This window comes from Mesoplodon mirus, assembly GCF_964341445.2.
Source record: "Mesoplodon mirus genome assembly, chromosome: 6".
In the NCBI taxonomy this organism is placed as follows: Eukaryota; Metazoa; Chordata; class Mammalia; order Artiodactyla; family Ziphiidae; genus Mesoplodon; species Mesoplodon mirus.
Genome location: NC_138982.1, coordinates 69,489,546 through 69,505,348, shown reverse-complemented (window position 1 = coordinate 69,505,348; position 15,803 = coordinate 69,489,546). Strand labels below are relative to the sequence as shown.

Genomic DNA, 15,803 nt, shown 5'->3' with positions numbered 1-15,803 from the left:
AGCTAGAGAAAAGAAAATGTTAAAGAAAATCATAAGGAAGAGAATACATTTATAGTATTGTACTGTATTTATCAATATGGAAAGTAATACCTACATCAGTATTATCTTATTTGAGTCAAAGCACTGTAGATGTTATATGTATTACTAACACTAGATATCAAAAATGAAAAGATAAAATATGAAAAGAAATTCATATTTATGTACAGATATAACAATTCGTACATTGGTAAGGAAGAAGCAGCACTATATTGCTTTATGGGAGCCTAGTGTAATTGATGTAATGCAGTAGCCTAGTCTGTATGCTAATGATGAGTCGTTATAGAATTTTTTATGGCATATCATATGATCATATTCATAATACAGTATTGGAAGCATTGTGACTTTTAAAAAAATTACTTACCTGTGATGATACAGTTTCTTTCATTATGTGAGAAAGGCATACTGTATGGTGATATAATTCTTTGAAAGCAAAGTTATAAAACAGTAAGAAAACTAACATATTAATTTCATATTAAATATCACTTATCTTATTCCTACATAATGATAGGCTGTCCACTTCAATACAAGTTTTGTATACAGTGTTATACACATATATTTTTGCATGTTTATTGAAAAAAATCCGTGTATAAGTGGACCTGCGCAGTTCAAACCTGTGTTGTTCAAAGGTCAACTGTACTCATGGGCTTTGGAGTCAGTTTAGCTTTGAATCATGGCTCATCTGTTTACTAGTAGTATAACCTTGAGCAGTTTGCTTTGCTTGTTTAAAGTATTTTGCCCACTATTCTGAATTTTAAAGATTCACATTTTTCTTATTTGTGATTGTAACGCAAATATATCAGAGCTCTTATCTAAAAACATATTTTGGCCATTAGTTTATCTTTTTCATTGGTGCTTATATGTTTAATTGAATATTCTTTTTTAAAATTAATCTTTATTGGAGTATAGTTGATTTACTGTTTAACTGAATATTCTTAAAGTACCAAAATAAAACATATCTACTTTTAGTCAGGTTGTTCGATATGGGGAAATTCCAGCAGAATTCAGGGCAGCGGCAGCTGACCACCGGCAGGAGCTGATTGAATGTGTTGCTAATTCAGATGAACAACTTGGTGAGATGTTTCTGGAAGAAAAAATTCCCTCAATTTCTGATTTAAAGGCAAGTGCTCTCAAAACTAATCTTAATAAGAAAAAAGAGGGTTTTTTTTTTTTTTTTTTTTGCAGGGAGGGGACATGGTGCTTTTATGCAGGGGTTTTATTAATGAAATGTGAGCAAAGTTGTTAACATAATTGGTTTCTTAAAAAAATACTTGACATGGCACATTATTCTCTTTTTTTAAGTAGTGAGTTATGTAAAATGGGAAAGGAGTCATAGTTCTAGGAAAAAAGATTCTTACACTGCCAACCTCTTGGACATAGTCTTATTAAGAAGAAAGAAGATAAATTAGAAATGTACCCTGTTGTACTATTTGGAAGGCTGTATAGATTTTTTTACTTGATTGTTCAGCTCTTAAAAAATAAAGAGAAGTTCCCTGCCTAAAACTGGTATTCAGTTTGTAAATAGACAGTTCTCCATAGAAGATAACAAATGGCCAATAAGCACATGAAAAAATGCTCAGCATCACTAATCATTAGGGAAAGCAAATCAAAACCACAATGAGATACCACTTTACTTATTAGGATGACTATTATTTAAAAAACAAAATAAGTGTTGGTGAGGATATGGAGAAATTGGAACCCTTGTGCATTGCTGGGGAATGTAAAATGATGCATGTGCTGTGGAAAACAGTATGGTGATTTCTCAAAAAAAATTAAACCTAGAACTACTATATGATCCAGCAGTTCCACTTCTGTATACCCAAGAGAATTGAAAGCAGGGACTCAGATATTTGTACACCAATGTTGATAGCAGCGTGATTCACAATAGCCAAAAGTTGGAAACAACCCAATGTCCATCAGTGGATGAATAGATAAAATTGGTATATTCATACAATGCAGGGTATTATTTGGCTTTAAAAAGGAATCAGATTCTTATACATGCTACAGTATGCGTGAGTCTTGAGGACATTACGTTAAGTGAAATAAGCCAGATGTAAGAGGACAAATGTATGATTCCACTTCTGTGAGGTACCCAGAGTAGTCAAATTCCCAGAGACAGAAAGTAGAATAGTGGTTACCAGGGGCTGGGGGAGGGAAGAATGGGAAGTTTAATGGGTACAGAGTTTTAATTTGGGATGGTGAAAAGTTCTGGAGGTGGATAGTGGTAACAGCAATGTGAATGTACTTGATGCCCCTGAACTGTACACTTAAAAATTGTAAAGATAGTCAATTTTGTTATGTATATTTTATCATAAAAATAAAAATCATAAAAAGACTGATATTTATTTTGCCAAACCACTTGGTGCCCTTAGCAGAGATCAGATAAGTAATTATTGTGTGTAAGACATTGCACTCAGGGAGTTTATAGATCAAATGCACAAGGAAAGAACCCTATTGAAGCTGAGATGCTTACTAATATATCTCATAGCTTGAGTTCTTTACCATTGAGTTCTTTACCATTCACAAAGGCCTTATCACCTCAGCTCTCTGATGAGTAAGGAACACCACGTAGGAAAGTATAGGTCTGGGCCTTAATTAAAGTCAAGCACTGTATCCCAGGAACCACAGTAGAGAGTTAGGTTTCGATCTATGTCAGGGGTTCCCAGGACCACTCCCAGATTCTGTGATTCACTAGGAGTAAGGACTCAGCACATAATCACACTCATGGCTATGATTTATTACAGTGAAAGGATACAAAGCAAAATCAGCAAAGGGCAAAGGCACATGAGGTGAAGTCCAGAAGAAACCAGGGGTAAGCTCCCAGGCATCCAGTGCAGTCTTGCAGTGCTTGCCTGTTTCCTCCAGCAGAAAGGTGTGAGTGCACCTGTGAAATGACGTCTACCAGGGAAACTCAGTGCCAAGGTTTTACTGGGGGCTGGTCACATAGACACCCCCTGCCTAGCATGTACCAAAGTCCAGACTCCCAGAAGGAAGGTAGGTGTTTAGCACACATCACATTGTTTGCACAGCAGTATAGGCACAGTGAACCAGCCTTACCAGTTCTGGGAATGCTGGGAACCTCCCAGAAATCCAGATCCCCAGGCCTCAGCCAGGGGCCCAGCCTTGCAAGCAGGCCTTTATAAGGAGGACAGTTTCAGCCCTGCTATGTTTACTGTTTTCTGCCAGGATACATGGGTGTACTTTAGTTTCTATGTTGTTGTTGGGTATATTATTATTAGGGACAGTGGAAAGGCAAGGGTTTTCAAGTGTGAATGTGATTCTTATAAAAGTAAGGGAAATTTTCCGGAAAATAAAGCTTTTGTTAGGCTAGTATAGGGTTAGCTTTAATTTCTCCTTTTTTCTATTTATCAACCACCCTCATGTGTTTCTCTATTCAATGGATGTAAAGTTAAGCGTGGTAACATTCATATGTTCCTACTGTTGCATATAGGGAGGGTTGGAAAGTCAAAGACATGACCTTGTGGCCTAGGGTAGCCTAAGTGATTAGTGACCAAGCCATTTCTGGTTCCTAGCAACAGCAAAGGCAAGTGTTTTAAGATAGCTCCAAATAGTAATTGCTTTCTTACCATGCCTATTTTCTCCTTTTTATACTCCTTTTATTGTGCTCAGCTGTTAGCCTACTTTTCATCGTGATGTATAGAAATTGTGGTTATAAATGTTTTGCTTTAAGCTTTTTAGGATAACTAGTTTTCTGTTTTTCCTGAGGACTGAGAAATAATTGTATGCAGCTGCATATTTCTGCAGTGGTGGGTTGTGGCCACAGCACAGCACTGCTGTTGGTCTCTTCCAGCTGCTAGAGCTAAAGGTCCACTGCTCCCTCTGAAGCCAGTAGCCAGTAAGGAATGAGGCTGGGACACACGGACGGTGCTTGCACGAGGGGTTGGGACACAACCAGGAGGTCATTATTTTAGAGCCTTGTTACTATCATGGCCCTTAATTTATGAGCAGTTTGTACTGTTTGGCTTCCTGTATGTATGTCCTTTAAAAAAAGAAAACAAATCAGTTAAATGTTTTTTTAATAGGTGATAACTTTCATATCATTTAAACTTTCATATCGTTTAAGCATTTAACAACTATACAAAGGTACACAGGAAAAAGTCTCCCACCTGGCTCCCATCTGCCCACTTCTCTGCCTGTCCCTAAAACAGGTTGCCAGTTAATAGTTTCTGCTGTATCTTTCCAGAGACTTTGTGTGTGTGTGTGTGTGTGTGTGTGTATTGCTGTTCCCTCTATTTTACACAATTGTTAACATACTGTTTACACTGTTCTGTGTGTGTGTTTATTTTCTATGTATGTGTGTATATATATATCTTTTTCTTTTTTTTGCCAAATTGAAAGTTAGTAACATTCCAGGAGTGTTGAAAGCAGTTGCAGTGTTGAAAGTTAAATAGCCATTTTTCTTTTTTTTTGATCTTAAGTTATAGAGAACCTGATTCCAGTCTTCACCAGAGCCAGTACTCCAAAGAGTATCAATTCATTTCATTCATTTGTCGCTTTGTAATTGATCTGAAACACAAAATGTAACTTTAAGATAAACTAATCATTATTTTTTTGCATTTGTAGCTCGCAATTCGAAGAGCCACTCTAAATAGGTCATTTACTCCTGTCTTTTTGGGAAGCGCCTTGAAGAACAAAGGAGTTCAGCCTCTTTTAGATGCTGTTTTAGAATACCTCCCAAATCCATCTGAAGTCCAAAATTATGCTATTCTCAATCAGGAGTAAGTCTTGGAAATTGATTTTTAATTTATGCACAAAGACTTTAACATTTGTGCACTGAGAAAGTATTTAAGGATGGTTCTTGTAGTTGTGATTGTGGGTTTTTCCCCATAATTTACAAAAATCAACGTCATTTCTATTTGGGTAACAATTTTGGCATAGAGAAAAATATTTATTATACCTTCCCATATCATATTCTATTTGTAAATTAGAAATATGATTTATTTCATTATCGAAGTTTACGTCATTAGAAAATTTACTCATTTGGAACCAATTGTATTTTTTTTTAATGCTTTAAGAAACAAAAATTTTGAAGTTCTCATTGATAATTTTTCTTTTTCTGCCAGACTATTTTTGTGTTTTTTATTCTGCTCTGGTCCTGTCACAATGCAGTAATTAAGGCCAGAAAAGTTATTCTTATTGATCCCTTTCAGTGAAATTTCACTTATGAATCAGCCCAGGAGTGTTTATTGCACATGTGCTTCTTCTCAGATAATATTCTGATGAAACAAATTGATATAAAAGAAATATCAAATATTGCATCTCATAAATGTGTATTTCTTTTATTTTAAGTGACTCACAAGAGAAAACCAAAATCTTAATGAACCCCAAAAGAGACAATTCCCATCCATTTGTAGGCCTGGCTTTTAAACTGGAGGTAAGTTGCTTTCTAATGTATTTAACTGCTATATGTAGAAATTTTCTATTAGGCTTTTATTCCTATTATAAAATGACTCTTAGGAAATATTTGGTTACAGGTTTCTCCACTGTAAAGTTACTTTCCCCTCTACCCCGTTCCATATTGACTCTTTAGAAGAAGGTTCCTGGGCACAGCCCACACTGAAGGGCTGGGAATTATTTTCTTCCTCCTTGAGGGAGCAGTATCTATGTAAGTTATTTGAGATTCTTCTGTATAGGATAATTGTCTTTTCTCCCCATATATTTATTCAATCATTTATTTTTATCAGTATGGACTCATGGATATTTATTTTGTACTTTGAGTTATCCAGTGGTATGTTACTTATTTTGTTGCCAGATTGACCAGTTTTGGCCATTGGAGCTGTTTCACTTGGCTTCTGTGCCCCTTAGACATTCCACCGTATTTTGCTTTTTTGAATACTTCCTTCCTTTCTGGCACTACAGGATGCTCCAGGCTTATGTTGTGTATTCCCTGCCCCAGCCCTAGAATCAGCCATTCTCTAAGAGCCCTGATTTCTTTTAATTGTGAATGGTATTAGAAACCAAGATTTGGGGACTGGGTGTGCTTTTTGTTGTGTTACTGCTTCTGTGTATAATATTTTAAGTGGGAAAAAAGTTGGATAAGTTGGAAGTGTTAAAGAGTGGTTATTTCTGGGATGGAATTATATTGGGGGGGCTTTTTCCTATTTTTTATTTTTAAATTTTTACAATATGCTTTTTATTACTTCTAAAACCAGAAAAAGTAATTTTAAATAAAAAAGTAGAAATAACATTGCAGTGACAATTTTTATGCATAAAGCTTTTAAAAATATATATTTAGGAATATTTTTCTTAGGATCCTCAGAATTGTAATTATTGAGTAACAGGTATGAAATAATTTAATATTTAACTGTTTATATTGCCATATTGCTTTCATACTCTCAGAATTAATGTATATGTTAGATTATTTCAATGAATCTTTATCAGCATTGAGTATTATTTATTAAAAATCATTACTGATTTCATAAATGAAAATAGTATTTTAATACTTCATCTTGCCTTAATTCCTAATAATAGAGAACATTTTTCCATATATTCATTATGGAATTGTATTTCCTCTTTTGTAATTGCCTCTTTATTTCTTTTGTCTTTCCTTTTTTAAAATTAGAGTCAAAGTGTTTTACTTATTTGTACGAGCCTTTCTCTAATAAAGTTTTTTAAAAAACAATTTGCAGTTTAAAATTTACATAGACAAATATATCAGTCTTTGTCTTTAGTCATTTTCTCATTTTTAACCTTATAAATCTTCCTCTTTGATTATATTTTGTAAATATTTACTTTTCTTTCTACTTTTTTGTGTTGGGGTTTCTTGTTTTTTTCATTGTTACTCCAGTTGGAATTTGTTTTGCTGAATGCTGTGAGGTAGGATCTAAATGTATTTCCTCTGCCTTCAAATAGAAGACCAATTGTCTAGTTACCAGTTTTTGAACAATGTTACATTTTTTCATTGATTGTCATGTGTCCTTTATCTTCTATTGACAAATGAATTAAACTTTTTAGATATTTATACTATACCCTATGGGCTGTTCAGTTTAATTTGTGCTAGTTTTATACTATTTATATTTTGGAGTATTTAATATATTCTTATATCACTCAGAGTTATTTTCTATTTTTATCCATTCTTCTAATATTAAAGTCACTAATAAAATGTTTAAAAATTCCTCTTCTGATTTTTATTGCTATTGTGTTAAACCTGTAAATTAACATGGGAAGAATTGGCAACTTTTAAATACTCACCTAATAAATTAGTGTTACTATTCAGGAGGAAATGATCCTTGATTATTCATTTTATATTCAGTCACTTTACAGAACTCTTATTTGTATAGCTTTCCAGGTGACTCTCAAAGTTTCTCTAACACGTAGTCTATCAATGTTAGTTTCTCCAACATTGTTGTCTTTCTAATAATTATACCTTATTTTTATGTCTTCTTGTATTAAACTGAACTTATGGAATAACTTCCTTATTATATAAATTTTAAAACTTTTTCTAATAACTTAGAGGAAGCAAAAGTAGTATCTTGGATTTTGATACCGGAAAGAACAACCATTTAACTTATCTATATTCAAAACTAGTATTAAAGTAGCTTATGACAACAAACTGAAGCATGTATATAAGTGTACTACTAAAACTGATAGCAAATATTTGAAGGTAGTTGTGAAGTTTTCTCTTAATTTTGATTCCTGTGTTTCTTTTTTATTCTTTCTGACCTTATCCAATCTTGACTTCTAGGCAGGTCGATTTGGACAGTTAACTTATGTTCGAAATTACCAAGGACAGTTGAAGAAGGGTGATACCATCTATAATACGAGGACGAGAAAGAAAGTACGGGTGCAACGGCTGGTTCACATGCATGCCGACATGATGGAGGTGAGTATCTGGGCATTGTTGTGAGATCAGAAATTTCTCTAATGCAAGTGAAATATATCTACCTTCTTGGTATCCTGAGCCCCACAAGAAAATCACTTCTAGTTGAATGTGTTTTCCTAGCTTCTTCCTTTTTAGTTAGGTGGGCTACAATTCTCATGTGGCACTTTGATGTAGGCTAAATTAGCACATGTCAGGAACACATTTTAAACCACCATTTGTGAGTTAGCTGTATTTCCTCAGTGGCCAAGGTTGAGGAAAAGGGACATTAGTTCCCTAAGATTCAGAGCACAAGATTCAGCACTTTCCTCAAGAGCTATCCTTACGAAGAGTATAATAGGTTTTTAGGACAGTGGAACTATGGTTCTCAAAGGTAAATGAGAGTAATAAATTCATACGTAACTTCCCACATTGTTCAATAGATTTACTTCCTGAAATATGGAAGTAGAACCAACCCCCAGAAGGGCCATATTGATGCCAGGATTCATCTGAGCATTTAAAACCTCTGAAGGTCTAGTCTGGGAGATAAACTTTGGCTTGTGGCTTGAATTCTTGAATTGGCTCTCAATCTGCCCTAGCCTTCTGTGGTCCATAGGGTTAAGGCTTGGCAGATACACCAAGTGTGTGAGGTTATCTCCTTCTTGCACCCTTTCTCAATTCAGCTCTATATTCCTAGAGAAATTTATTAGTCTAAGCAAAATGTTACGACATTCAGAAATTTTCAGTGGCCATAACTTTTTTATCTCCTGGAAACTGAATAGGCAGTCTTTCAAAATTAGACATCATTGCTCTTTTTTGAGATAGGCAGCAGGGGGCAGGCTAGAGGGATTAGTGATTGTCACAGCTCTTTCATGGGCCAGAAGCTAGGAGATCCGTACAGCTGTGTAACCGTTAAAGCGAGACACACACACTTGCTCATTCTCAGCCACAGCTGTTATTAATGAACTGTCAATATAAAAAAAAACTAGGAAGTTTAGAGGCACCAATGCTTTGTTCTTAGATTTCCCGTGTTTTTTTAACTGCCTGCATCTGTGAGAAATTAAGATTATTTTAAGTACAGTAGACTCCATTCTCCTGCCTTTGTTTTCCAGAACTTCCTTTGCAGGTTTTCCTTGTATGCCTTTGTCATACACATCTCATTGTTGGACTGTGGCAGCACATACAGTACTACATGTTTTTTTTTGTTGTTGTTTTGTTTTTTTGTTTTTTTTTTTTTTTTTGCGGTATGCGGGCCTCTCACTGTTGTGGCCTCCCCCGTTGCGGAGCACAGGCTCCGGATGCGCAGGCCCAGCGGCCATGGCTCACGGGCCCAGCCGCTCTGCGGCATATGGGATCCTCCCAGACCGGGGCACGAACCCGTATCCCCTGCATCGGCAGGCGGACTCTCAACCACTGCGCCACCAGGGAGGCCCACTACATGTTTTTTATTTGTTTGTTTTTCCTTTTTTTCTTTCTGATAAAATTGTATTTTTTATTTTTTTGAATTTATCTTTTTAAAATTTATTTCTTAATTGAAGTATAGTTGAATTACAATGTTGTGTTAATTACTGCTGTACAGCACAGGGACTCAGTTATACATATACATACACATTCTTTTTCATATTCTTTTCCATTATGGTTTATCACAGGATATTGAATATAGTTCCCTGTGCTATACAGTAAGACCTTGTTGTTGTTTATCCATTCTATACTACATGCTTTTTAATTCTATAGAAATAACCTTAGAACCATGAGGTTCTGTGTTCTGTCAGTACTGCAGATCCTCCAAGTAAAGATGCCATAGCTCGGAGTTTCCATTTAAAGTAAAATCTTGTCAGTTGAGGTGTGGTTTAAATAAGGGCCCTGTTGAAGGTATATCTTGCTGTGGTTGATTGTTGGTGTTGCATTGATTCTATCTAAGTCCTTCATTGTGGAATTCATGGTGAGATTCTGCCACGTTTGTTTGTGTACAGTGTGTTTATTGTGCAATTACTTTTTAGTTATGATGTCCTGGTTTGTATTACTGGCAAGTATCGTATTCTTTCTTTAGGATATTGAGGAAGTGTTTGCCGGAGACATCTGTGCATTGTTTGGCATTGACTGTGCTAGCGGGGACACGTTCACAAACAAAGATAATAGTGGCCTTTCTATGGTAAGTCATTTAACTTCAAAGCTGTTTATCACTTGCGTTTCAAAAGTCTATGTTTTAGTGCTTCAGAAAAACAACCACAGAAGTTTTCATTGAGTGCCAAGGGCATCAAGTGTAGATTGGTTGTGGCTCTTTTTAATGTCAACTAAACAAGTGCTTTGTTAGCTCACTTACCTGGTTTTTCTTGGTAAAATCATTCCACCATTCTCCAAGGTTTAGCATGGAGGGAAAATCTCCACTAGGTAACCTGGCATGTGTAGCGCTGACTCCTACCCTGAGATCTGCCTCCCCATTGTGGGCACACCTCTAATTGCTGTCACCATCATCAGGCTAGTCCCAGCCAAGTGCTCCTTCCTTATTAACTCAACAGCTGGAGATTGGACCCTTCCCTCAATCCCCTAGAGAACTGTAAGATCAGGCTGTAACATTTTGGCTAGACTCCAGGGTCAGCATGACAGAACAGAACCGTGCCCTGCAGGCAGGATGCAACTAGACAGTCCAACTTACTGTACACAGCCTGCCTTGTGGAACTCATAGGTCCCTTTTCATCACTGAGGGAGACTGAAGGGAAGAGCATGCTCGGGGAATTCCCGCCTTTCAGTCCCCTTTACTCCTCCCATTTTTGCCCCCACAGGACAGCAGGCTCTTGCACAGTATGACCATGTGTTCATGAGGGTGCTCCCTCTCCTGAATTCATTCCGTAAAGGACAAATATGAGTACACAGGGGGTAGGTGATTTGCAGTGAAGGAATTTACAGTGGGTTGTTTAAAGAACTGGTCCAGCCTAACAGATGAGCACTATAATAGCTCCTGTATCATATGATGAATTCTTAATTTTATAATTTAGCTTTTTTGTATAAAGTACTCTCTATATATTAGTCTATGGTTTTACATGTGGAGTTAGGATACTACAAAAATCATAAATCTGTAAAGGTTTTGGGGGGATCTAGATAAGGGGACTTTTTGATAAGTATTATTGATAAGGCTTTTTCTAAACTTGTCATTACCAATATGAAGGGACTGGAGGTTGTGGGAAGTACTCATGCGTTGAGGCAAATAGACCCTGGTCAGTCTTACCTCTGCCCTGTGCTACCTGCTGGCCCTTGGCCAAGTTAGTTGTTATTCTTGCAAAGCCTTTAATGCTTCTATTTGTAAAATGGGGATAATAATATCTGCCTCTCAGAGTTGTGACTGATTAAATGAGATATCATATGCATAAAGAATCTAGTCCCTTTCTCTGCTTCTCTTATCAGTGATGGCAGTATATTTTGATTAAATAACTTATCAGAAGATAGCTATAGCAGATGTAGCCACAAGCTAATAAGTATTCCACATCTCAGCATTTGAATTCATTATACGTAATGATTATGTTAAACTGAAAGTGTCAACAAACTTAAGAGTCTTAAACAGTTCAGTAAGTAAATAGATGCTTTATTTTTGTTATTTTGGGAGGGAGGAGATCATATAAGTGGACACCTTTATATGTTAATATATTCATTTATTTAAGGAAAAACAGACCAAGATATATTTGTGTACCCTAGGATGTTGACTAGTATTTGTCTTTTGTTCTGTTGTAAAGGAGAACATTAAAATTAATCCATCCCTGACACATATGGTACTGTATTTGAATTCTTCTCTGTTCTTTGAAAAATATTTTAGGAGTCAATTCATGTTCCTGATCCTGTCATTTCAATAGCAATGAAGCCTTCTAACAAGGTAGGAGTTTGATTTAACGCTCAGTATATCACAGTAAAAACTTGAGCTTTTTTTTGTCTGTCTCCACAGTGCATATGGTGTCTTGTGATAACCAGCAGTCTTATGGTCTCTGTTTCCTCTTTTGGTATTCAGATCACCTTTTAAAATTTACCAGTCTATTAGTAGTAAGTACTTCACAGTATATTTGAAGAGGTTGATGGTATTAAAGTATTCATGAGACTGTGCTTTATAACTCTTTACTATAGTAAAGGTATATCATTGGCTCTGGAGTGTTAAGTGTGAGTAACTTCCTAGATTCAGATCATAAGAGATGGAAAAGAGGCAACTGAGGCATTTGTCCTAAGTTGCAGAAAAACCTCACTTTAAAGTATATTAAAATATTGTGTAGATTAACTGCCTCATGGATTATAATACATCTCTACATCTGTGGTAGTTATGAAGTAAATGTCTGAATATAACATGGAAGGCCTGCAAATAAGACTGTTTTGACTCACTTTCAAATATAAAGTTTTATGATTGGATTTGATGTCATTTAGCTTTTTAGCCAAAATTGCTTGAATAGGTTCTGCATTTGCATTGCTTGTCATTGGAATTAGTTCTGATCTTGAAACATAATTGTTTAGTTCTTAAGTTAGTTACATTCATAACAATCATTTTAATGTGATATATTGACATTAACTCATTCATGCATTGAGTGAACATTTTGTGATCTCTTGTCATCTGGGTACTATCATTTACAGAACGTATTCTGATTTATTGTCTTGTGGCTATATTAACAGCAACCACTTCATCTACTTTGAGGAACTGAGATTTTCCAGGCCCTTCTCATTATAGAGAAGAGAATGTTGAGGTGGCAGGAAACGTCCAGTCACTCTGTCTCAGAAAGGTGGAAGGCGAGCTTTACACCTTACCACAGTGAGATGCCACAGTTTGCTCCAAGTACTTTGCCAGATTGGTTGCTTTTCCCTTCAGAAGATGAAGGACTAGAAGTTAAAGATATTATTCTTCTTTATTCCTAACTCCAGAGATTATGTGAGACATTTAACTGTTGATAGTTCACAATCATGGAGGGAAATCAAACACATCAATATTCAAAAGGTTTTTTGGTGTCTTGGGGTTGTCTGCTTCCTGGAGAATTAATATACATCAAATAATGAAATCACTGCATAAAACCCTGAATCTCAGTAGTGGGGCAGGGGTGATCTTCTAGTAAGTTGAGAGTCCCTGGCTAGTGCAGGGAAAAGGGAAAAGACTGGAGATAGACTAACCCAGGATTCAAGCCCAGCTAGCTCTGTGGACTTGAGCAACTTGTCTGTACCTAGTTTCCTCACCTGTAAAACATGGATAATTCTGTCGTGCAGCCTTGTGGTTAGAATTTAAGATAAAGTATACAAAACACATAACACATCTTCAGCCACATGTGATAGCTGTTAATATTGGTGATTGGGGCGTGTTAGTTTTCTATTGCTGCTGTAAGAAATTAGCAAAAACTTAGTGGCTTAAAACAGCACAGATGTATTATTTTACAGTTGTGTAGGTCACAATTCGGACACAGTTCTTAATGGGCTAAAATCAAGTATTGGCAAGGCTGTGTTGTTTCTTTCTTGGAGGCTCTAGGGAACAGTTTAGTTCCTTGCTTACTCAGATTGTTGGCAGAATTCAGCTCCTTGTAGGACTGGGGTCCTCATTTCCTTGCTTGTCACCTGAGGGCTGTTTGTAGCTTCTAGAGGCTGCTCATAGCCTCCTTCCTCCTGTCTTCAATGCCAGCAACAGCAAAATGAGCCCCTCTCATGTTTCAAATATCTCCTGTCTCTTCTTTCCCTCTTCCCATCTCTCCACTACCCTTCTTCATTCAGCTTCCATTTTGATTTTATTTTATTTTATTAAAAAAATTTTTTGGGGGCTGCATTGGGTCTTCGTTGCTGTGCATGTGCGGCGAGCGGGGGCTACTCTTCATTGCGGTGCACAGGCTTCTCATTGCAGTGGCTTCTCTTGTTGCAGAGCACAGGCTCTAGGCATGCAGGCTTCAGTAGTTGCAGCATGCAGGCTCAGTAGTTGCAGCACACAGGCCCTAGAGCACATGGGCTTCAGTAGTTGCGGTGTGTGGGCTCTAGAGCGCAAGCTCAGTAGTTGTGGTGCACAGGCTTAGTTGCTCTGTGGCATGTGGGATCTTCCCAGACCAGGGATTGAACCTGTGTCCCCTGCATTGGCAGGCGGATTCTTAACCACTGCGCCACCAGGGAAGTCCCTCAGCTTCCATTTTTAAAGGCCCATGCAATTAAATTGGGCCCGTCCAGATTATTCATGATAATCTCCCCATCTCAAAGTCTGTAACCTTACTCACATCTGCAAAGTCCCCTTTGCCATGTAAGGTAACAGTCACAGGTTTGGGGGGATTAGGGCATGTCCTTAGAAGACCATTATTCTGCTTACCACATAAGGAAGTTACATCTAAGGAAAATAAAGGTGCATCAAACCACATCCAAGCAGATTGTTTTGAAAGGGAGAGGTCTCAGTGTGCATTTGCCTAGTGTTGGTCTTAACTGCCCTCTTGAATCTACAGTAGAATCTTGGTAACCATGCTGATTCCTTTGATTATGTATAGGATTTCTAAAATATAACACAGTAACACAGATTCTGCTTTCCACTTTATGGGCAGTTTTCCACAAATGGACAGTTTTTGTCAATATAATAGGAAAGGGCATAGCGTTAAGTCTTGGACTCCTGTATCTTGGTGTGAAAAGAAAATTCTATCAGTTAGCTATTCCCTGCTGTCTTGGCTGTGTGGTGTCCAAGCTCTCATATTAAAAGGATATAGCCTAGAAACTAGATGGTAGATCATTTTTACTTTTTAACTGTTCATGTATTTGATTTCATTCATTAAAGTTTTTTCAACAATTTCATTGCTTATCATGCTTAGTAAAATGTGTAATGATTTTCTTTTTTTAAAGAATGATCTGGAAAAATTTTCAAAAGGTATTGGCAGGTTTACAAGAGAAGATCCCACATTTAAAGTCCACTTTGACACTGAGAGCAAAGAGACAATTGTATCTGGAATGGGAGAATTACACCTGGAAATCTATGCTCAGGTAATGAATAACAAAGAAGTTAAATTCACTTTATTTATGTCTGTTTTGTTAAAAGTCGAAAATTCTCAATCTAATGGTTGTAAACTAATAGTGGTTCTTCAAGCTTCACTCTGGTTTTTGTATCTAGATGTGGTATACTGCTTCTTCCAGTGTGTTACTAATTAATTACTTTTGGTTTCTAAATCTTTTTATTCGTAAAACATTGCAGACTTCTAGAATCAAGGCTCAGGGGATTTGCAGTAAGACCATTCATCCATCCCTAGGTTATGGTTCCTTGAGTCGAGTGTATCCTGGTCTCAGTCTTAGGAAGACAACCTCAGGGAGAAACCTGCTGAGAAAGTCGGCCCACCAGTACCCACTCTTCAGGCCATTTCTTGCCTGTTTTCTTCTCAAGTCACTACTTGAAGATCATTATAATGGAGATAAACAAGTGGGTAGATGGGGCCCCTGCCTACCTAGGAAAGGTCTTGTGTGTATGTGAACGAAAACAAAATATATACGACTTACGATTAAAAATTCTGGTTCTGATTATATCTTTGAAGTTGAGATAGTAGAAAATTATGACAACAGATTCATATACTATTCCAGTGAATGTGTAATAAAATGGAGCAAAGATAAAGTTTTAGTGGATAGATTAATTGGAGGTAAGTATAAATTAATCAGTCTAAATTAGAATTCATTTATATAAAATCTGTAAAAGCAGTTTGTATTGTTTAATATCATGTATTTATCCTCATAAGGTACTTAAGTGATTTAAGATTTATCATTTGCTTATCATATTTAAATGAATGCTTCTAAGGTAGTTGAGATTCTTAGGATTTTTCTTCCTTTAGTTTATTATTTTTTTAATTTAAATATGTCAAAAAGATCTCTTCTGCTCTTTTTAGAGGATGGAAAGAGAATATGGCTGTCCTTGTATCACAGGAAAGCCAAAAGTTGCTTTCAGAGAAACCATTACGGCCCCTGTCCCGTAAGTATGCAAAATGATTAAACA

General features: G+C 36.5%; 1 protein-coding gene across 1 annotated transcript in view; it reads left to right on the top strand.

Moving 5' to 3' along the window:
* The window catches only part of GFM1 (G elongation factor mitochondrial 1), a 43,915-nt gene that overhangs the window by 8,348 nt on the left and 19,764 nt on the right, over positions 1-15,803 (top strand). Inside the window, exons 6-13 of the mRNA XM_082624749.1 lie at positions 1,006-1,156; positions 4,621-4,775; positions 5,347-5,431; positions 7,742-7,879; positions 9,906-10,007; positions 11,664-11,720; positions 14,672-14,809; positions 15,697-15,779. Of these exons, the coding sequence (XP_082480875.1) occupies positions 1,006-1,156; positions 4,621-4,775; positions 5,347-5,431; positions 7,742-7,879; positions 9,906-10,007; positions 11,664-11,720; positions 14,672-14,809; positions 15,697-15,779 (909 nt within the window). The remainder of the gene's footprint in view (positions 1-1,005; positions 1,157-4,620; positions 4,776-5,346; positions 5,432-7,741; positions 7,880-9,905; positions 10,008-11,663; positions 11,721-14,671; positions 14,810-15,696; positions 15,780-15,803) is intronic.